Source organism: Sorex araneus, chromosome 2, assembly GCF_027595985.1.
Source record: "Sorex araneus isolate mSorAra2 chromosome 2, mSorAra2.pri, whole genome shotgun sequence".
NCBI classification, from domain to species: Eukaryota; Metazoa; Chordata; class Mammalia; order Eulipotyphla; family Soricidae; genus Sorex; species Sorex araneus.
This window is the reverse complement of record NC_073303.1, coordinates 207486071-207506993: the sequence shown is the minus strand read 5'-3', so window position 1 is coordinate 207506993 and position 20923 is coordinate 207486071. Positions and strand designations below refer to the sequence as shown.

The window sequence follows — 20923 nt, the reverse complement described above, 5'->3', positions numbered from 1 at the left end:
AACCCTGGGCCCCGGGAGAGGCACTGAGGACACACACAGGAACGAAGGGCCATGCAGAGGAAACACACGGAAAACAAGGCTGCTACCAGGTCGTTTTCACGTTTCTTTATGAAATTAAGTGTGGTTTCTGGGTTGGAGAAGGTTTAGTGCAACCATGACGGAACATGCTGCTGAATCCCCGCGGGCCGCAGGGCTGGGTCGGTGGGACACGGGCGAGCCCGGAGTCCCAGCCCTGCCCGGCACAAGACACTTTCCTGCCCCCGCCCGCCGCCCCCCGGCTTTGGGGTACTGGGCCACAGAATTCAGCCTATGGCTTCTCATGCTCCCTTCGGCTAAGGCAATCTCTGTCACGACAGTTTCTCTCTCCATTGTTGGGAAAAACAAATACAAAAAAAAAAACAATAATAATAAGCAGCAGCAAACCAACCCCAGACCAGGCTCTGACGTCACCCACGCCTGCAGGAGGGCTGGTCCCGAGCCCGACAGACATGGTGCCAGCTACAGTCCTGCCTCCGCCCCACGAGGAACACGGGAAGGAGGAGGTGTGGCGAGACTGTCCCTCCGGAGAAGCAGCAGGTGACGGGAGTGTCCAGGGAGGCTCCTGTGGCCAGCCTCCTCCGGGTGGCGTCCCCCGCACGCAGGGCGGGGGCACAGGATGGCACGGCGCCCGCCCTGGCCCGCTGCTCGCGGCGTGACAGGGGCTGGGCCCGGGGCGTGTCGGAGCGGCGGTGCCCTCGGGGAGCTCACTTGCGGAACGGTGCCAGCCGGCTGATGCTGTGCCAGAAGGTGGACGGCTTCCGCTTGGGCCCTGCCAGCGCCGCGCCCTGCTGCTGGGGCAGGCTGGGGGGCGTCCCCGGGGGCCACTGGCGCGCCAGGTGGTGGGGCCGGCCTAGGGCTGGGCGGGGGGAGAGCAGGGTGACCGGGCTGTCGGGGCAGCTGGCACTGACTGGCCGGGTACCCTGCTTCTCTGCTGACGACTCGGAGGCCCCGCAGCTCCCCCTGGACCCCAGAGGGCAGGGCCCAGGGGGGGGGGTCCTGGGAGCTGTGGTCCCCCGAGTCTCACCCGTGAGTAAGTAGAATGGAGACCCTAACTGCCTGGAGCCTGGCGAGGGAAGGGAGCCCTGTCCAGGGTGCCCCTGGGGATGGCGTGAGGGACAGAGAGTGGACCAGCTGCACACTGACCAGTGCCAGCCTTTGGACCCAGCACCAGCCGCGGGAGCCAGAGCGGGGGTGGCGGGGAGGTGGGACCCCGCCCGCTTACCTTTGGGCTTCGCGGTGACCTGCTTGCTGGCATTCGCCATGGCCTGCTTCCTCTGCAGCTCTGTGATGGAGAAGCCTGCGGGGGGGTGCAGGGGGGTCCCTCTCAGCCTCAGTGCTGGCTGCCCGGCCCCTGCCAGGCCCACCGCCCCTCTGCCTCTGCTTGCACCCCGCACCTCCCCTGCCACTCTGGGCTGGCCCCTGCACACACCCACACAGCCTCCTGCCCCTTGGCTGGCCAGGCCAAGAGCTACTCTGGTGGTCCCCTCACACCCTCCCCCGCCCCGTCTCGGGTCTCGTCTTTCCACTGTGGTGGGGCCGCAGACAGGAGGGTGTGCAGTGAGCAGCTGGGAGAAGCCCTGGAGGCCGGCACCCACTCTGCCCGCCAGTGCTCTCCCAGGGACTGTTCCTGCAAGGTCCCGACCCAGGGCCTGTCTGTACCGTGTGTCGGGCACAAGGCCCCGGGGCCAGGAGGCGGCCCAGAGCGGACCCCAGCCACCCTCTCCAGGCGGTGACCTGCCGCTCAGGGGGCGGCTGTGCAGCCAGGCGGGCTCTCCTACCTGTCTCCTGGTCTAGCCGCACCTGCTCCCGCTCCCGGGCCAGCGCCCGGAGCCAGCGCTGCTTCTGCTCGGGCTTCCTGGCGCACAGCAGGAGGCCCTCGCCCGTGGGCCGGCAGCGCAGCCGGAAGGCGTTCTTGACGCTCACGTGCAGCTCTCGGTCCTTCCCGTCCTCCACGTCGACCACCTCCAGGCTGTCCATGTCCACGCGGCCCTTGTAGTACAGCATGTCCCGGCGGAGAAGGTCCTGCCGGACAGGCCATGAGCCACAAGGCCCTGCCCCGGGCGGGTCCCAGGGCAGGACTTGACCTGGAGCGGGCGCTGGCCTGCAGGGCCCTCGAGGCCCGAGTGCGGGGCGGCAGCCCCAGGAGCAGAGCACAGCGCTGGGCTGACTGGGCTGGGCCCAGAATTATGGTCGAGGACGGCCACAAGGGCAACATCTGGGCAGAGCAGAGCCAGCAACAAGGCTGGCGGGAAGGAGCTGTGCCGGGGACCTCGGGTTGGCAGAGGGAAAAGGCGGCTTGGGAAGCAAGCACTGCCATCCTGTTGCTCATCGATTTGTTCGAGTGGGCACCAGTAACGTCTCTCATTGAGAGACTTATTGTTTTTGGCATATCCAATATGCACGGGTAGCTTGCCAGGCTCTGCTGCGCGGGCTCGATACTCTCAGTAGCTTGCTGGGCTCTCGGAGAGGGACGGAGGAATCAAACTCGGGTCGGCCTCGTGAAAGGCAAATGCCCAATCACTGCTATCGCTCCAGCCAAGCAGCGGGGAGGTCTGGAAGGTGGAAATCTGCGCCACCCTGGGTGCAGCTCAGATTGGGCGTCCCCCCCTCCACCTCCACTGGGGGGGGCGTGTCTGCTGCTCCCTCTGCAGAGGACCCTCCTCAACTAGGCCCAAGGGACCGGCCTCAATGGCCGGTGGCAACTGCTCCCCTCCCCTTCTCTAGCGCTGTCCCCGGGGCCCAGGCGGTGTGGTTCCGGTACCTTCTTACAGAAGATGAGCTGGTGATCAAACAGGAAGAACATCCTCTGCTGGCTCTTGGCCTGCGGCGGTGTCACCCGCGTCAGCTCCCCCGAGTAGATGAGTTCTGAGCTCCGGACCAGGAGGTCTTCCCCCTGCGGGCCGGGGGCAGGATGAGAGAGCACCCCCCCCACCTCGGGCTTAGGAAGCTCGTGCTGGGCACTGTGCTGCCCACTGAGGCTGGCTGCAGGCCTGCTGGCGCTGGCCCTACTGCTAGGCCACGGCCACAGAGCGGGTGCTCTTGGAACCCAAGGAATGGTGGGCCAGGCGGGGGGAGGGGAGTGTCAAACCTGGTAGGACCTACAAGCCACAGTCCGCAGAACTGGGTCCTCCTTTGCAGGGGTCTGGGTGCTTATGGGGGGCTCAGGTCTGCTAAGGTTAGACAGACACCGAGTGGAAACACACAAAGTCAAGACTGATGTGTTTCACTAGGGTCATGTCAAAAGGAAATGTGGGCTTCCCTGGATAAAGTAACGCACTGAGATTAGTTTCCCTTGTTTCCCCTTTTGGGGCTTTTGGCCCACACCTGGTGGTCCTCAGGGCCTACTCCCAGTGTGGTGCCAGGCGGAGGGAGGAAGAGGTATGTGGGATCGATCCCCGCCTTCTGCACACAGGGTGAACCCTCCAGCCCTTGGAGCCACCTCCCTGGCCACGCGCCCGTTTCTTTTTTCTTTTTTTTTCATTTTGCTTTTTGGGTCACACCGGGCAATGCACAGGGGTTACTCCTGGCTCTGCACTCAGGAATTACCTCTGGTGGTGCTCAGGGGACCATATGGGATGCCAGGGATTGAACCTGGGTCAGCTGCGTGCAAGGCAAACGCCCTACCCGCTGTGCTATCACTCCAGCCCCAGCACCCGTTTCTTTTTTAAAGCTTTTAGAATATGGTTTCCGACTCCACTCAGGAACGGTCTGAGTACACGGTGCCGTCCTGGTGCACAATCAAAGCTGAAGTCTTCTCTGAGGGTTTAGTGACAGTCGTCTTCCCGGCTACCTGCACTCCTACCCATGGGCTTCGGGCTTTCCCAGCAAACCTTGCACCATCCTGTCCCTCCTGGGAAGTGCAGAACAGCTGGCCCGCCCCGGCTCCTGGCACTCTGGGCTGAGGGGCTTTGCGGACACTTAGCTAAGTCCGGGCTTCCAAACCAACTGGCCGACGAGTAGAAAAACCGTATCAAAGCCACCTCACTCAGCCCCCAGCCACACCCCAGGAATTCTTTCTAGGCAGGTGCCCAGGGGCAGTTGTGTAACAGTCATTGGCTTGAGCAGGGGTGAAGGGGCAAGGGAAGGAAGGCCTCTGGAGAGCTGAACGGCATCTGCAGGTGTCTGGGTGACTTCTGAGGGCAACACTGGCAGAGTCCAGGGAAGAGACGAGGCCAGGAGGCTGGGAGGGCCCAACACTGGCGGTGTGCTTGTTTCTGATGACTGGCCCGGCCCTTGTGTGGGAGTCCCTGGGCTTAACTCAGGTGGAGCTAAGGGGCCCTGTGGGTATCCCCGGCAGAGGAAGTAGCTTCTCCTTCCCTGGCAGCACTCTGGGGGGGGAGGGGTGCGAGGTGGGTGCTGAGTTCTCACCCCCCAGGGACAGCTACGCCGATGCCCAGGCTCCGGGCTGGGGTGGGAGCACCAACCGGGCTCTGGGACACCAGTCTGGCCAGCCTGCTCGCTCCTGGGGCCATCGCGGCTGCCGCTCTCCTGGGGTCCTCCCAGGGCAGCGGGACTCTCAGGGCAAGGGGACGGCTCTCACCTCCCAGTCCTCTATGGAGCTCTGCCACTGAGCGATCTTGTCGATGTTCTCGAGTCTCCGCTTCCGCTCGTTGATGAGCCGGGCCACGTTCTTCATAGCGTGTAAGGCGGCTTCGACGTCCTTGAAGTCCCTGTGGCAGAGGGTCAGCAGGGGGCTGTGACCCACGGCAGAGCTGCTTCCCTGGGCCTCACCTTCCTCTCTCCACAAACACAGAGCACAGTGGAATACCCTACTTTTGTCCTCTGCCCTGCTGGGACTGAGAGCTCAGACAGATGAAGGGAAGGAGAGGGCGGGCGGCTTCTGGGACCTTCTGACCTAGAAGTAACTGTAACTGCTCTGCCTCTGCTCCTTCTCCCAGAGCAGTCTACCCTTGAGAAAGCCCGTGACATAGACGTCTGTCCCAATAGGTATATGTCTAGTTTGGGTAGATAGCCGCATTCTGGGTTTGCTTTTCAACTGCACCTGGCTCTGCACTCAGGAATCATTCCTGGCAGCCTCGGGGAAGCAGACAGGGTGCCAGAAATTTAACCTGGATCAGCCATGTGCAAAGCAAGCGCCCTACCTGCTATACTATTGCTCTGAGACAGGCATCTGACCAAAGAACGTTGTTCTCGGGTGTGGAACACTTGTCTTCCATGTGGCCAACATGGGTCTGATCCCCAGCACCCCATATGATTTCCCAAGACCCCTGAGCACGGAACCAGGAGTAATCCCTAAGCACAGCTGGATACAGACCTTCCCTCCAAAAAAACAACCCTCCAAAAAGAATGTTCTTCTAATGATTACTGGCGCTACGCAATGAGTACTGTACACGAAGGACACTCAGAGCTCTGTCTATGAGGCTGTGAGCCCCCAATGGCAGGCTTTTCGTCTTATTTCTGTTTCTTTTTTTTTTCTTTTTGGGTCACACCTGGTGATGCTCAGGGGTTACTCCTGGCTCTGCACCCAGGAATCACCCCTGGCGGTGCTCGGGGGACCCTGTGGGATGCTGGGAATCGAACCCGGGTCTGCTGTGTGCAAGGCAAACGCCCTCCCTGCTGTGCTATCGCTCCAGCCCCTCTGTCTCTTCTTAATCCTAGCATTGTCCCTGCTGAATTCCGACCTACTCAACCAGGGCCGGTCCCCGACATTCCTTCTGTGCACTGACAAGGTGCAACCAGGGGCTATTTTGGCGGGAACCCAGGCACCCGGTGCAGCTCCCAGCACCCCTACCTGTGCTGGGGGTGTGTGTACTTGAGCAGCTCGGCCAGCTGCAGCGGGTACTTGCAGATCTTCTGCACTGGCGTCAGCAGGAAGCCGTCCAGGGAGATGTCGATCATCCTCTGCAGCAGCCGGCAGGCCTCAAAGAAGTACACGTACTTGCTGAGCTTGGCGAGGCGCGAGAGCTCCACGCAGGCGTTGGGGTGATTGTTGCAGTACTCGGAGTAGATCTGGAAGTCTGCTTGCTGTGGGCACAGCTGCGGTTAGCTCCCGCACAGGTGCCAGAGGCAGCAGGAGGGGGCGGGGACCCAGGGTCTGCCTACGGACTTCCCTGGGCACGAGGAGGGGCCGCCACCCAGGAGAGGGTCACGGGAGGCCTGTGCACAGCCCCTTCCCACCTGGTTTACCCAGCCAGCCCCTCAGCCCAAACTCTGGTTCTGTGTCAGCTAAGGAAGACGGAACAGCCAGGCCTAAGGACGGGGGAGGGAGGTTGGGACGGCTGCCAGGGCTCCCAGCCGGGCCTCCCGGGCTGTCTGCACCGTCAGACAGTGTGCGCTCCCAGTCCGCCAGACAGACACGAACCCAACACCTGGGACACAGCTGTGCGCCTGTACCGAGACTAGCTGAGCTGGTTGGTTGCTTTCTTTCTTGTTTGCTTTCTAAATCTTTGGTGTTTGTTTTTGGGCCACACCCAGCTGTGCTCAGGGGCCAGTCCTGGTCGGGCGCCAGCGATCAACCCCCTGGCGGCCTGCGTGCAAGGCAGGTGCCCCGTCCTCTGCCCTGTCATGGAGCCTGTTTGTCTTTTCCTTTCTTCCTCCACTCCCATGGACAGGCCCGGGGCCACGTGCATGCTGGGCCAGCACTCCATGCTGAACCTGGTCCTGAACCCGCGCTGTAGCAGAGCGGTACACTTGTAGCCTGCCACTTGGCCACCTCCAACCGGGTCTGGGCACAGGGTCACGACTTGCCTGCCCCATAGTGGACTAATAACTACGTGCTCCCGCCTCTGGGGCGGCCTCTGGCCACTGGAGAGGCCGTCACTGACCTTCCCAGCCCCCACCCGCCCTGAGGGGCGGCGCCGGATGGTCCTGGGGCCAGGGCCAGGGGAGAGCAGCAGTGGAGTTCGGGATCGGCGTGGTCGGGCCCAGGCAGAGGAACCTGGAGGGGCGGCCACTGGCATCTGCAGGACGAGTCAGCAGCCGCCCACACCCACGTCTGCTCAGCCCTAGCTAGGGTGCTCAGCTCGGGTCCCCTGGTCTGGGGCCCAGGGTGGGCGTGGCCTGGCACGGGGCGTGGCCGGGGCGGGGCGAGGGCGGGCCGGGGCGTGGCCGGGGCCGCGCTCACGTGCTCCAGGAAGCAGGCGCCCAGCTCGCTGAGGTGCGGGCGCTCGCGGTTGACCCTGCGCTCCAGCGCCGTGACGAAGGCGCGCTGGCAGCGGTAGATGTCCTCGATGTTGCCGAAGATGGTGCGCAGCTGCTCCTCGCTGAACATGTCCGCGCGCCGGCGGCACTGGCGGATGTAGCCCTGGGAGTGGGCGGGGGGCGTCAGCACGCCCCGCGCCCGGCCCCGCCCCATGACCGGCCACGCCCACCATCGCCCCGCCTCCGCCCGGCCCTCGCTCCGTCTCCGGCCCCTCGCCCCGCCCCCGTGTCCAGCCACGCCCACCAACGTCCCGCCTCCTCCCGGTCCTTGCCCCGCCCCCGGCCCCGCTCCACCCTCGCCCCGCCTCCGCCCGGCCCTCGCCCCGCCCCGTCTCTGGCCCCGCCACACCCTCGCCCAGTCTCGACCCGCCCCGCGGCTGGGCCCACCCCACCCTCGCCCCGCCCCGGCCACGCCCACCATCGCCCCGCCTCCGCCCGGTCCTCGCCCCGCCCTCGGCCCCGCCCCCGGCGCCCCTCACCTCGCAGATGTCCCGCAGGTGCTTGATGTAGTCGCGCTCGGTGCTGAGGATCTCGTTGATGACGTTGGTCCGCATCTGGTCCTTGCTGCTCTGCGCCTCGGCCCCGCCGCCCGGCACCTCGCGCTTCCCGGCCCTCAGCACCTCCTCGTCGCCGGGCTCGTCCTGGTTCACCCGCAGCTGCAGGCAACGCGCGCGGTCAGCGCCCGCCCGCGGCCCCGCGCGGCCCCCCGAGCCAGGGACCGTCCACCCGGCCCGCCCCCGGGACGAGCGCGCGTGCACCCGACCGCCCCCTGCCCGCGACGCCCGCGGCCTGTCCTTAAGTGGGTCCGTACGCGCGGGTCGCTGTCCGCTGTTGCTTCCCGAGTGTCGGGCCGGGTGGGGCCGCTGCGTCCTGCAGCGAGGCAGGGGGGCGTTGCAGGGGCTTTCTGCGGAAAGCCCTAACTCCCCCTTGTCCCCCAGCCCCCGCCCCCCTCCTGACCTCTCCTCGGCTCTCCTTTTGTTTTGGGGCTTGGGGGGCTACACCCGGGGTGCTCAGGTCTTACTCCTGGCTCTGCTCAGTACTCCTGGTAGGCTCAGGGGACGATATGGGATGCACGGACAGAACCCAGGCACGCTGTGTGCAAGGCAAGCACCCCACCCACTGTAGTGTCGCGCCTGTCCCTGGCCTTCTGGACACGGTCAGTGTCCTTCCTTGGAGACTTAAGGCTGCTGCTAGCTGGGGAGGCCCGGGGCTCCCTCCCAGCATCTCTTGGCCTAATGACTTGTTCCTGCCTCAGTGTCCCTGGGAGTAAATGTCCACCATGCAGGTGGTGAGGACCCATGCGAGTGTTTTTTCAAACCGAGCACAGTAAAGCGAGTTGTTTGCGGTGTATTCTAACAACCCGTTGGGTTGCAGGGAGGACTTGTGGCTGGAGCAGGGCTGGAGGTGGTGATGGCTCAGTGTGTGGTCCTCCAGAGACACCCGTCCCCCGCTGCCCCCACGCCACCCCCACCCAGCCCGCTGGGCGGTCACACCAGCACTTCGGACCCAGAGTGGTTTCACACGTGTATTTCTGGAGCTGGCCTGGAGGGGGCGCACGCCATACCCGCACAAAGCTGGCCGGGAACCAGCCCTCGCCATCCGCCACGCGGCCCCACCACCACTCTCTGTTGGTCGCATCCATCACTTCAATGACATCCCCAGCTTTGAAGCCCAGTTCCTGGTCGTCCATGGTGACATGATCCCAGAGAGCTTCTGCGCAGACCACGCTGCCATCGCTGAGGAGCTGTGGGGAGAAGCAGGACAGGACGGCCATCAGCGGGCTGCGCCAAGCCGGGCAGGGCACTGCGGACCCCTGCCCCCTCCCCTCGGTCACCCGCCAACTCCGGCAGGCGAGTCCCGCCCGGACGTGCTTAGACCAGCAGCACCCCCAGAATCCTGGGGACCACATGCCCCCCACCCCTGCTGCCGGGGGTGCCTTCTTCCCCGCCCATCACGGCAACGACTGAGCTGTTCCCGCCTCCCCCTGCAGCCTTGGCTCTCGGTGCTGGCTGGACCAGCACGGGCTGCATTTCTGCTGTGCCAGCGCTTCTGGGTGGGTCCTTCTCCACAGCGGCATTGGGAGAGGCTGCCAAGCTCAGGGAAGAGGCCCTGGGCGCCTTCCTGCCAGCTTTCTGTGGCCTCTGCAGTGCCCGCGAGGCCACCTGGCAATGCTGCCCCATAGGGGCGTGGGGGGCCGGGGCTGGACGGTCAGTGTATCTGTCAGACTCATCCGCCCAGGCCCACGCACCGCTGTCGCCCATGGCCCAGGCTGCGCCCGGCTCCAAGCCTCTTGTGTTGTTTGAATGCTTCTTCCCCGGGCCCTAGGAGGTGGGGGCAATCTCAGCTGCAGGAGCTGGCATCATTGTCAGAGCATCCTCGTGTCCGTGCGTCCGTGCGTCCCGAGCTCACGAGCTCGCACCTACCAACAATTCTTTAGCGTAACCCCACTTTGCTGCAAGAACTGGCATGGCTCCTTCCTGCCCGGCGGCTGTGGGTCTCACACTGGGACAGATGTTTTCTCTCCAGGATGCAGGGGTGCTGCTCCTCCCCCAGGGGAGGCCCAGGCTTGGAGCCACCCTGTGCTGTGGGCCTAATGCAGCTCATTTTCTGCCCCTTCTGTGCTGAATGGTGCTGGAGAGGTAGCGACGGGAGGAGGTGTGCGAGGGGCTGTTTGCAGGTGTAGTTCACAGCTCTCCTCTGTGGGCACTGAGTGCTGGCACCCATGACGACGGGCCCTCTGGCCGTGCAGTCATATATAGGCTGGCACATCACCACAGGCCTCTGTACCGACTGTCTCATCTTCCCACCGGGCCCATCCGCCTCTCAAGGCTTGAGTCCTCCTCTAGCTTCCTGCCTGGTAGACAGTCTCAGAGCACTGTAATCCCACATCGCTTCTAGAGCTTGCGGGTACAGCAACACTCGGGAGCCTCCTCCAAAGCCCAACAAAACCATCCCTCGGAAAACTGCAGACTGCGTGCACCTGAGTTCACACGCCCAGCCGGCAGGGGCTGCAGATGGTTGCCGGCGGCAAGAATTGCCACAGATGCCATCCAGGGGCCTCGGACATTCCTGGGAGGGAGCAGGGACCCCCTTGATCCAGCTGGGAAGACATGTGGTGTGGGCATAACCTCCTGGGCAGGGGTCTTGGACCCCAGGGCCATCTCTGTTGGCTTCAGCGTGATGGGAGGGTACAGGGGGCCACAGCCTGCTGCCCCCAGGGGGCGGTGGAGTGGCTCATGGAGTGGGCAGAGGCCGAGGAAGAAACACCCGGTGCTGGCAGAGCCCGTGGGAACGGCTGCAGGAAGGTGCCACTCCACTCAGGGATGCGGGCCCCAGCTGTGCGTATGTGTACATGTGGATATATGTAAGTCCAGGTGTGCGTGTGGGTGAACACGGACTACTTTTCAAGGTATCTGAAGGATTCACTTCTAGAGCTCTCGGCTACACTGAGGCAGGAGAGAAACTTAGTTTTTATCCCAAGAAGTGGACGTCTTGAAACTCCCCCTTTTTTTTTGATTTTTGTTTTCTGGGTCACACCCGGCGATGCACGGGGGTTACTCCTGGCTCATGCACTCAGGAATCACCCCTGGCGGTGCTTGGGGGACCATATGGGATGCCGGGGATCGAACCCGGGTTGGCCGCGTGCAAGGCAAACGCCCTACCCGCTGTGCTATCGAAACTCCCTCTTGATACCTGGCCGTCGGCTAGCCTGTCCACCTGCTCCCTGACGCTGGCCAGCAGGGCACAAGGGCTGAGAGCAGCTCACACACTGCTCCCAGGACAGGGCAGAGGCTGCGGGCGACGACGGCCCCAGGCGGGGAGGAGGGAGTGCACCCACAAGGCCCTCGTTCCCATCTTCCTTCCCGTAACGTTTCTGGCCCAGAACCAGATCTGGCATCTCCCACATACAAAGTTCCAGAGCAAAAAGTGCTCCCTGCTTTTTCCGGAGTCCTCCAGGGCTAGCCCCAGGCCCTGCTGCCGCGAAGATGCAGATGGGGGTGGTCACGCCTTCACAGATCGGGCGCGCTGATGGTCACTGCGTCTGGGACATCACCAAGAAGTCCGACACAGCCCGCCTCTCCGAAGGCCCAGAGGCCACTGGGGTTCAGGGAGGGCAGAGGCCCTTTGGGTTTGACGTGTGTCCACACCACGCTAAGATGCCAATGCAGGCTGGGGGCTGGGGGTTGGGTGGGTGCGAAGCCTGGGGTGACCTGGGCCTGGAGCAGAAGTTGGCTTGAGGTTGGGGTTGTTTATGTGGGGGACACCGAGGAGCTGTCCCAGTGACGGGCCAAGTTCAAATCCAAGTCCCGGGGGCAGAAGGAGCCTGGACAGGGAGCCAGAAGGCCAACGTGTCTGCTGAAGACCACCCATCCCTTTCTCCCGAGCACGCTGCGGGCTCATCCTGGTCTCGGTCTGGCACGAGAGCGCGGTGCGCGCCCACCCGCAGGGGGCCGGGGGATGTGCGCACCGAGACCCCCGAGGCTCTAAAATGGCAAAGCCCCCGCAGGTAACATGGAGCCCGTGCATCCCGCAGCCACCTCATCCCCTGCAGGCGCGTCCAGCTCGCTTGCTCCCGGCCCGGTCACATGCCTGCGGCTTCCCGGGAGCCGCGGCCGCCCCCTGGGCACCGGCCGGGCCGCACCCGCGCCATTTTACGCACATCCCCCGGGCCCGGGCGCAGGTGACACGCACCGCTGGCCCGGGCCCGCCTGCACACACGCGCTGCACACGCATGCACACGCATGCACGCCGGGCACAAGTGCCGCCACGCCCCTGAGCGCGTCGGCCGCAGGCTGGGGCGCGGGGCCGGCCGGGCGGCGCCCCGGGGCGCGCGGGAGGCGGGGTCCGGGCGGCGGCACTCACCCACCGCGGGCCCCGGCGGCGGTCAGCGGAAGGCCAGCAGGAAGATGAGCACGACGTTGATGAGCACGAGCACGGCCAGCACGGAGAACACCACCACGCGCTGCGCGCCGGGGGGCAGGTTGCAGCGCAGCACCGCGCGCAGGACGCTCCCGGCCGTCGTCGAGCGGCCCTGGCAGTGCGGGGGCCTCGCCATGGCCGCGGGCCGGGGGCGGGGGGCAGCGAGCGCCCGCGGGGGGGCGGAGCCCGAGGCGGCGCCGGGCCCGGGGCTGGGCCCGCGCGCTTCCCGGCAACCTGCGGGCCGCGTCTCCCGGCCGGCCGGCGCCCTAGCAACCAGCCGCAGAGGGGCGGGGCCTGAGCGGGGCGGGATCTGCGGGGGGCAGGGGCGGGTCCGGGGAGGGGCTGGGGCGGGGCCGGGGCGGGGCTGGGGCGGGGCCTGCGCGGGCTGGGGCGGGGCCTCGGGCCGGGCTCTCGGGAGCGGAGCTGCTTCCCAGCCAGGACCACCAAGAGTCCTCCTCCCCCGCCGGCCTGGCGGGCTGATGACCTGGGTGGCACTCGGGGTACCTGGGGGATCCTGCAGCAACAAGCACACTTGGGACACTCGGCCAGGGTTTCCTAGCACCGTGGGCTGCCCTGGGTCCCGCTTCCCGGAGTTAACGCTGAGAGATGGTGGTGATGGATGAGGATCTGAACTCCCCGCAGGACCCTACTCGGAATCCTTTCTCAGCGGCCCTTTCCTCTGCGGGAAGGCCGCTGGCTTCTGCAGCCCCAACCCGACTCCCACCCCCACGTTTTACTGCAGTCTACTGGACAAATGAAAGTTTTGCATATTTAAGGGGCACACCTTACTATTTTGTTATATGTATACGCATATACCTATAGACATGTATATCACAATCAATAATCTATCAAGCTAATGACATTTACCAATTTACATACTTATTCCCATTTTTTTCTGAGTGTAGACTAAGCTCTATCCCTTTAGCAAATTATAAGTACACTGAAGATTTACCTCCCTACCCTGCTCGGGTTGAGAGCTGCCGAAAATAGACTATTGACTGAATACAATGGCCACTCAATACCTCTATCGCAAACCACAACACCCAAAAGGAGAGACAGAACAAAAGGGAATGCCCTGCCACAGAGGCGGGGTGGGGAGGGTGGGTGGGAGGGATACTGAGATCATTGGTGGTGGAGAATGGGCACTGGTGGAGGGATGGGTAACCAATCATTGTATGACTGAAACGCAAACACAAAAGTTTGTAAGCCTGTAACTGTACCTCATGGTGATTCACTGATAAAAAATTAATTAAAAAATAAAATATGAACTTGACTGGGAAAAAATATTTATCTCCCTAGCAAATTATAAATACATAAGATAGTCACCATGATGAAAGTTAGATCTGGGGCATTTAATCATTGCCCTGCTCCGCTGAAACTCTATTCCCTTCGGCAACTTCTCCCATATCCCCCACCTGAGGCAACAGTCACAACAGCTTCCTGTTTCCATACATTTAAAGTTTAGACTCCACACTTAAGTGACAGCACAGTCATCCTGTGACTTTGCTTAACTCATTTGGCATGGCGCCTATCCATTCCATCACAACTGGCAGTATCTCTGTTACGACTCATCAATACTTTCTGTACATATCTCTGCACATATGTTAGAGGTTATCATTCATCTGATAATTGGCACATATTTCTATGTCTTGGCTATTTGGGCCAACGCTACAACGATCATGTAAATGCAGATATCTTTCCAACATCCTTATTTCATTTCCTACACACAGACACACACACACACACACACACACACACACACCAGAAATGGGATTGCTGGGTCATGGAGTAGTCCCATCTTGAAAGGGAGGGAGAGACACCTTGGCAGCGCTCAGAGCTTCTTCCTGGCTCTGCGCTCAGGATTACTTCTGGCAGGACGTGTGGGACTGTATGTGGTGCTGGAGTCTGAACCTGGGATGGTCATGAGCAAGGCAAATGCCCTACCCACTGAGCTGTCCAGCACATTTGTTCCATTAAAATAATTTTAATTCTCCCAACTATTCCCCGTAGTGACTATACCAATTCGTATTCTCTCCAGCACTGCTCCCTCTCCCCCATCTCCTTAACCACATTTTTTTTAAAAAATCTTGCAAATCTAGAGGTTGTTCACCTGCTCAGTTTCACTGCTCCCACACTGGCCGGGGTGCTCACGGGGCTCACCCCGCTGACGTGGTGCTGGCACACAGCCTGCCAGGGGCCAGTCTTCTTAGGGTGGCGCTCATGCACATCCTGGTAGCAGTGCGTGCTGGGGCCACTTGCTTGACTGTGCTCCCACATGTGTTGGGGGCACACACCCTCAGTCTTGGTGCTCACACACCTGGTCGTGGGGGTCTGGAAATCACGCCCTGCTTGTCACCGAGGGTGCCAGGCAGCAGAGCTGCGAGGGTGTCTGGCATCTGTGGCGTTCATGGGGCTGAGCTTGGGTTGAACTTGTCAACTTACACTTGCAAGGCAGGTGCTTGGCCCCTGAGCTATCCCTGGGCCCCCACCCACACATATCTTCTGTCTTTTCGGTTTATCTGTTTTGAGTGACACCTGAAGTGCTCTAGGGGCTACTCCTGGATTGGCATTTGGGGGTGGGGGGGTTGCTCGCGTGGTGCCAGGAATCTCCTGCGTGCAAGGAAAGCATTAGGCCTCTGAATTCCATCCCTACGCCTTCCCTCTTTTGTCTCTTTGCTAGCAATCATTTTAAGAAGTGTGAAGTGACGTCTCCAATCATGGCCTTGATTGACATGTTTGTGACTATCAGTGCCGCTGAGCACCTTTCCTTACACACATTGGCCATTTTCATCTTGCTTTATTTGGTTTGGGGACCATATCCAGGAGAACTCGGGGCTTTCTCCTGGCTCTGCACTCAGGGATCACTGCCGGCAGCTCAGGGGACCACATGTGTTGCCAAGGATCAAACCCAGGTCAGCTGCATGCAAGGAAAGTAGCTTACCCACTGTACTCTCTTTTTGGCCCCATTTGTATTTATTAATTTTTGTATTTTGAGAAATGTCTATTCAAGTCTTTTGCCTACCTTTAAAATTGGATTACTTGTTTTCATTTTTCCTTTGAAGATATGAGTTTCTTATATTTTTTGGATATTAGCCCTTTACTAGAGACTTGGCTACAAATGTATCCTCCAATTACCTTTCCATCCTTGCCCCTCTCGTGCTGCTGAAGCTGTCCAGGTCAATAAATCTCGCTTATCTTTGTTATTCGTGCCTTTGGTCTCACATCATAAACATCGCTGCCCCGAGGAGCATGGAGACTTCCCTCCCACCTCCTATATTCTTCTAGCATTTTATGGTTTCAGGAAGTGTGTTTAATTTTCACTCTATCTTGAGTTGATTTTGATAGCTAGTGAGAGGCAGAGGTCCAATTTCATCCTCCAGAAGGGCTTCACAGTTTTAAAAAGTCCTATGTCCTGGACTTAGAGGTGTCCACTGTCTTCATGTCAAAAGTCTAGGCAAGTCTTGCAGAGTTCCACGCACACGTGTGTGGGCTTCTCTTACCCCACCCATAGTGGTGAGCTGCCTGTCACCAGGCCCGCGTGGGCTACGCCTCTAGCAGATCACGCCCCTGATAGACCACGCCCCTTATCAACCACGCCCAACAGACCACTCCCACCATAGGCCCCGCCCCATGGACCACCAGATTGACTCCCCTAAGCGGTGGACCCTGTGTCCTGCAGCGACTACTGGTGTCTCACAGAGGGGTGGACAGCACATTCGCTCTCTGGGGGTGCTATACCTGCTGGACTCCCAGTTCTGTGCACCCCTGCCCTACCCCCTGCTCTGCTGACCACTCAGTGATTGATCTTGGCTTGACCACCCAGCTCAGAGGACATGTCTGATGCTCATGTGCTCTCGCTGGGGTATCACCTCTTCATAGCATGAGGTGCGGGGATACCCCCTGTTCTCCCAGCGGTGACATCACAGGCACTATGCTACCTTCATCTGGGGCCACGGGGCCTCAGGGAACCAAAGCCCTCCTGAGCACCCCCTTCACCGCCCCTCAAACCCCCTCTCACAGCCTGGGCATGGGGCAGGGGTGAGGGGGGGACAAAGTCAAAGGACACTTCCCAATTCCAGACCCCCCAGGTCTGGCAGTGGCTCAGGCTCCCAGGGGGGCCCACTCAGACCTTGTAGAGTGGCTGAGCCATGGACATCCAGGGGAAGCCCAGAGGGTTGTGCCACAAGGAGCGAGGGGTCCTGCAGACCACTGCCTGCTCTGTCTGTGAAAGCATCTTACAGGGGTGGGGCAACTGTCTCAGCACCAAGTCTAAGCTAGGTGAGGGATGCGGAAGAAATAAGTCTGCCCGAGTCCTCCCTTTCACAGGGCATGTCCAGAAGGGCGCAGGTGCCACACACACACACACACACAAACACACACATACACACACACACACACACACACACACACACACACACACACCCATACATGCACACATGCGCCTCCCAGCTCTGCCCCAGCTGGCAGCGCCCTGAATGAGGAGACTGTCCTGGGTGCAACAACTGCCAGGTCGGGGCCCCCTGGCACCGGAGTGTGCAGTGGCCACGTGCCACACACACGGAGCAGCATCACAGGAGCACATCAGGACAGGAAGCTCGCCTTCACCTCTGCGTGCGGGGGGCACACCCCGCTGGGTCCCCCTCCCCAGGCCCGCACGGCTCCCTCTTCTCTGTGCTCTGCGCACTGATGGCTGAGTCACCTCTGCGGTCACTGGCACCAACGGGGCATCACCGTTTGGAACACCACACCCTTCAAAGCACAGCGGAGTCCTTTGCTGTCCCCTCTGCCGTTTCTCAGAATCCCACCCGGAGCACAGCAGGCCCGACACACGCAGAGGCAGGGAAGGCCAGGCGTGCAGGGTGAGGGGTCAGGGGGGAGGTGGGCCCAGGCTGCTCTTGGGCAGGCAGGTAAACGAGCCTGTCACCTGGGCACCAGCCTTGAGCCTGCTCTGCAGCTGACGAGCAAGGGCCCAGCGCTGAGCGCAAACCTAACAGGCACTTCCTGGACCCGGCCGAGCTGGGCACAATGACCCTCCTGTCGCTGCCATTCGGGCTCTGTTGCCACCTCCACCCTCGGAGAGGAAATCACATTCCAAGGAGCAACTGGCGGGCCCCAGGTCCGCTACTACTGGTGGCAAAACGGGGTCATACCGGGGTTATCAGTCTCCAAATCTGGGCCCTGCGTTTCATCCTGTGCTGCCTCTTTCAGGCCAGAATTGATTTTTTTTTGGGGGGGGCGGGGTGCAGGGATGCACCTGGCCATGCTCAGAGTTTACTCCCGGCTGTCTGCTTCAGGATCACATGTGAGCTCAGGGGACCATGCAGGGTGCTGGGAATGGAAACCAGATCCACATAAAAAGGCAAGTGCTCTACCGGGGCACTGTCAGTCTGGCCTCTCGGGGGCCGAATTCCACGGCCTTCCTACTCATCAGGAATCCGAGAGGCTGCAGGCCAGAGCCTCTCCGCCAGCCTCTGCACCACTGGGTGTGGAGGGTCACTGGCCTGGCCTGGCGTGGTCCCCACCGCTGGGCAGTTTGACTTTCAAGGCACCTGCTCTGGGTTCAGGGAAGACCAGCACCTGGCACAGCACCAAGGCCTCTACAACACCCTATAGCCACTTGGTGACCTTAGATAAGCTTAACACCCTGCCCGCTTAGTGACCTTAGGTATCGGGGAAGACTTGCAATCAAACAGCAAGCAGGAAACTCTTTTTTTTTTTTTCTTTTTGGGTCACACCTGGTGATACACAGGGGTTACTCCTGGCTCTGCACTCAGGAATTACCCCTGGCGGTGCTCAGGGGACCCTATGGGATGCTGGGAATCGAATCGGGTCGGCCACGTGCAAGGCCAACGCCCTCCCTGCTGTGCTATTGCTCCAGCCCCTCAAACAGGAAACTTTAAGCTAAGCGGCCCGAATAGGTGTCCTGCAGTTCACACTTGCAAGGGCCCCATCTCCTCATCTTGGCTTGCATTATCTAAGCATCTTGGAATAAACCACTCACCAAGGACCCCAAAAGCACCTCCATACCGGCAGCAAGCTCCATACCAGCGCAGCGTTAGGAGTTATGGCGGCAAAAAAGGCAGAGGGGGAGACTCTGACACCACAGCACTGACGGCCGATTCCACAAGCCCCGTCCAGTGCCTCTGAGATTTACACTGCTCTTCCTCCTGTATCACCTTCACCAGTGTGCTGTACTGAGAGATCACCAGGTCACACAAGGTATTCACATTCACTAGGACAGCCTAGTCCTCATGTACACATAACACAGGTAGCATGTGCATATGTGCACAAATACATATGTGCATATGTATATGTATGCACACATGCATTATATATGTACATGTATTATAGACATATATACATATATGTACATATATGTATATGTATTACCATCAGGGACTAAACTCATGCATACAAGGCATGAGCTTTACTACTGAGCCGCATCCTTGGCCCTCGGAGTTGTTTTTTTTCAGGGGGTTCACACCCAGCATTTCTCAGGGGTTACTCCTGGCTCTGCACTCAGGAATCACTCCTGGCAGTACTTGGGGGACCATGTGGGATGCCGGGGATTGAACCCAGGTCGGCCGCGTGCAAGGCAAACGCCCTCCCTAACTCTTTCCCATCAAAACTGCTTAAGAGAAGCACAGAAAGTCTTTTGCCTGGGAAAAAGTATTTGGAGGTGTATACCTTCTGCATCGTAGTCTTTCCCCCCATTTACTTTTTAATTGAAGCACAGTGATATACACATTTACAAAGTTGTTTATGATTGGATTTCAGCCATAGAATGTTCCAACACCCACCACCAATGGTCCCAGTTTCCCTCCCCTCCCCACCCCATCCCACCGCTTGCTTCTGTGACACCACTTTCTCTCTCTCTGTCTCTGTCTCTCTCTGTCTGTCTCTCTCTCTCCCTCTCTCTCTGTCTCTCTCTTCCTCTCTCTCTCTTTCTCCCTCTCTCTGTCTCTCTCTCTGTCTCTGTCTCTGTCTGTCTCTGTCTCTCCCTCTCTCTCTCTTCCTCTCTCTCTCTCTCTATCTCTCTCTCTCTCTCTCCCTCTCTCTCTCTCTCTGTCTCTCTGTCTCTTTCTCCCCTTTTGGGCCTTACGGGCGTTACAGATTTTGAATCAAGTATCAGTTAATGGTGACTGAGACTCTGGCGTGGGGCTGGGAAGGAGAATTTCCCAGGAAATTCCCAGGAAGGAAGTTGCGTAGATTCCACTGGTGGGCCTGCGTGGCAAGTGGTAGTGAGGACATCACACTCTTCAGGGTCCCTGAGAGACTGCCCAGCTACCCACTTACAGGGTTATTCAGTCTGTAAGCTACTCCCCTCTGAGGAAAACAGTTTTGGGTGCTGCAAGATCCTGAGTGGTCAGTTCTTTTTGTTGGGGGACACACCTCATGTTGGTCAGGACTTAATCGTGCTCTGCATTCAGGGATCGTTCCGGACAGGCTCGGGGACCAGATACCTGTTGTGCCCCTTCAATTCCAGTCCCTTCAATTCTAGTTTTATTTTTTTTCCTTTTTAGGTCACGCCCGGTATTGCACAGGGGTTACTCCTGGTTCATGCACTGAGGAATCATTCCTGGCGGTGCTTGGGGGACCCTATGGGATGCTGGGAATCGAACCTGGGTCGGCCACGTGCAAGGCAAACGCCCTCCCCGCTGTGCTCTCGCTCCAGCCCCTCAATTCTAGTTTTAATAAAGTGGAAATCCTGGTCTCCTCATGCTCTAGAGCAGGACATGGTGTTGTTATAGATGTGCAATAACGAATGCAAACAAACTTGCACATGATCTTCAAGAGCCCTCTTCAAATTGAGTAAAAAACAAGGGGAAGAGAACAGGAGCCAGAGGAAGAGAGGGGAGTCAAGGTCTCAAAATTTCTCGTTGTTTGGAGAATGCAAAATGAAAACTTGCCATGAGAGTGGTTTTACCTAGATGTTTTCCACGCCTTTCCTTTGCTTAGGCAGGAAAACGTGAGGCAGCAAAATATGTTAACATGACATGGTTGCCATGGCAACTGTTGAGCTCTCTAAGTGAAGAGGATCAAATTCATTTTCATTGGTCCTGAGACTGCTGGACAACTGGCCGGAGGGCTGGGAAGGGGTGGGGATTAGCTCTGGCTTCCCTTTGGCCGAGCACAGGCTCTTTCAAAGGCATGAGAGAGTCAGCCTTGGACATCATTCGTTCCAGGATGCTGTTTCTCCTGCTCCAGGTCCCAATAGGTCCTGGGAGGGCCACGGGGAGGGCCACGGGGAGGGCCACAGGGAGGGTGCTGTACTCAGACTAGTTCCGCCCATATATGTCGAATCATATGGGAGAGCCGCACGCTGAGAGTGTGTCCACATCTGCCGGGAATGCTTAGATTGGGCTTCCGGGTGTGACAGAGGTGCTGGGCTTGTCCTGCCGGCCGCCGCGCCAGCTGCCCTAGCCCATCCCCCAACCCGTGCAGCCCTGACCCTACCTCGTTGATGGCCAGCTGCTCGCCGCCCCCTCCGGGGTGACTGTAGTGGTGACTGGAGCTGTGCACATCCTCGTACAGGTCTTCCTCACTGCCCAGCTCATCAGCACAGCTGGCCTTGTCGAGAGCTCCGTCGGGGATGGCTGAAAGCAGAGACACCAACTGGCAGGGCGGCGCTGGGGAGGGGGACAGAAAAAGACAGCATCCTGTTCAGAACGAGCACTCCTTCCGCGGGAGAAGGGCGGGGGCTGGATTCTGAGATGATTTGGGCTTCAGAATCAGAGTCGGGTTGGGGGACTAGACAGGCTGACTGTCATGCACCGTCACTCGTCATCATCAACCACCAAGG

General features: G+C 60.1%; 1 protein-coding gene across 3 annotated transcripts in view; it reads right to left on the bottom strand.

The window, feature by feature from the left end:
- Positions 1–90: 90 nt before the first annotated feature.
- The window catches only part of ARHGEF4 (Rho guanine nucleotide exchange factor 4), a 111067-nt gene continuing 90234 nt past the window's right edge, over positions 91–20923 (bottom strand). For 2 of the 3 annotated variants that reach the window (XM_055128971.1, XM_055128972.1), the window contains 10 exons: positions 20578–20750; positions 8765–8944; positions 7680–7856; positions 7124–7303; positions 5792–6024; positions 4580–4709; positions 2801–2932; positions 1818–2061; positions 1262–1336; positions 91–895 (listed from right to left, as the gene is read on the bottom strand). In XM_055128971.1, the coding sequence (XP_054984946.1) occupies positions 744–895; positions 1262–1336; positions 1818–2061; positions 2801–2932; positions 4580–4709; positions 5792–6024; positions 7124–7303; positions 7680–7856; positions 8765–8944; positions 20578–20750 (1676 nt within the window). In that variant the 3' untranslated portion in view covers positions 91–743. Of the gene's footprint in view, positions 896–1261; positions 1337–1817; positions 2062–2800; positions 2933–4579; positions 4710–5791; positions 6025–7123; positions 7304–7679; positions 7857–8764; positions 8945–12063; positions 12359–20577; positions 20751–20923 lie in introns of those variants that run through there. The other variant, XM_055128973.1, reaches the window with a different exon arrangement.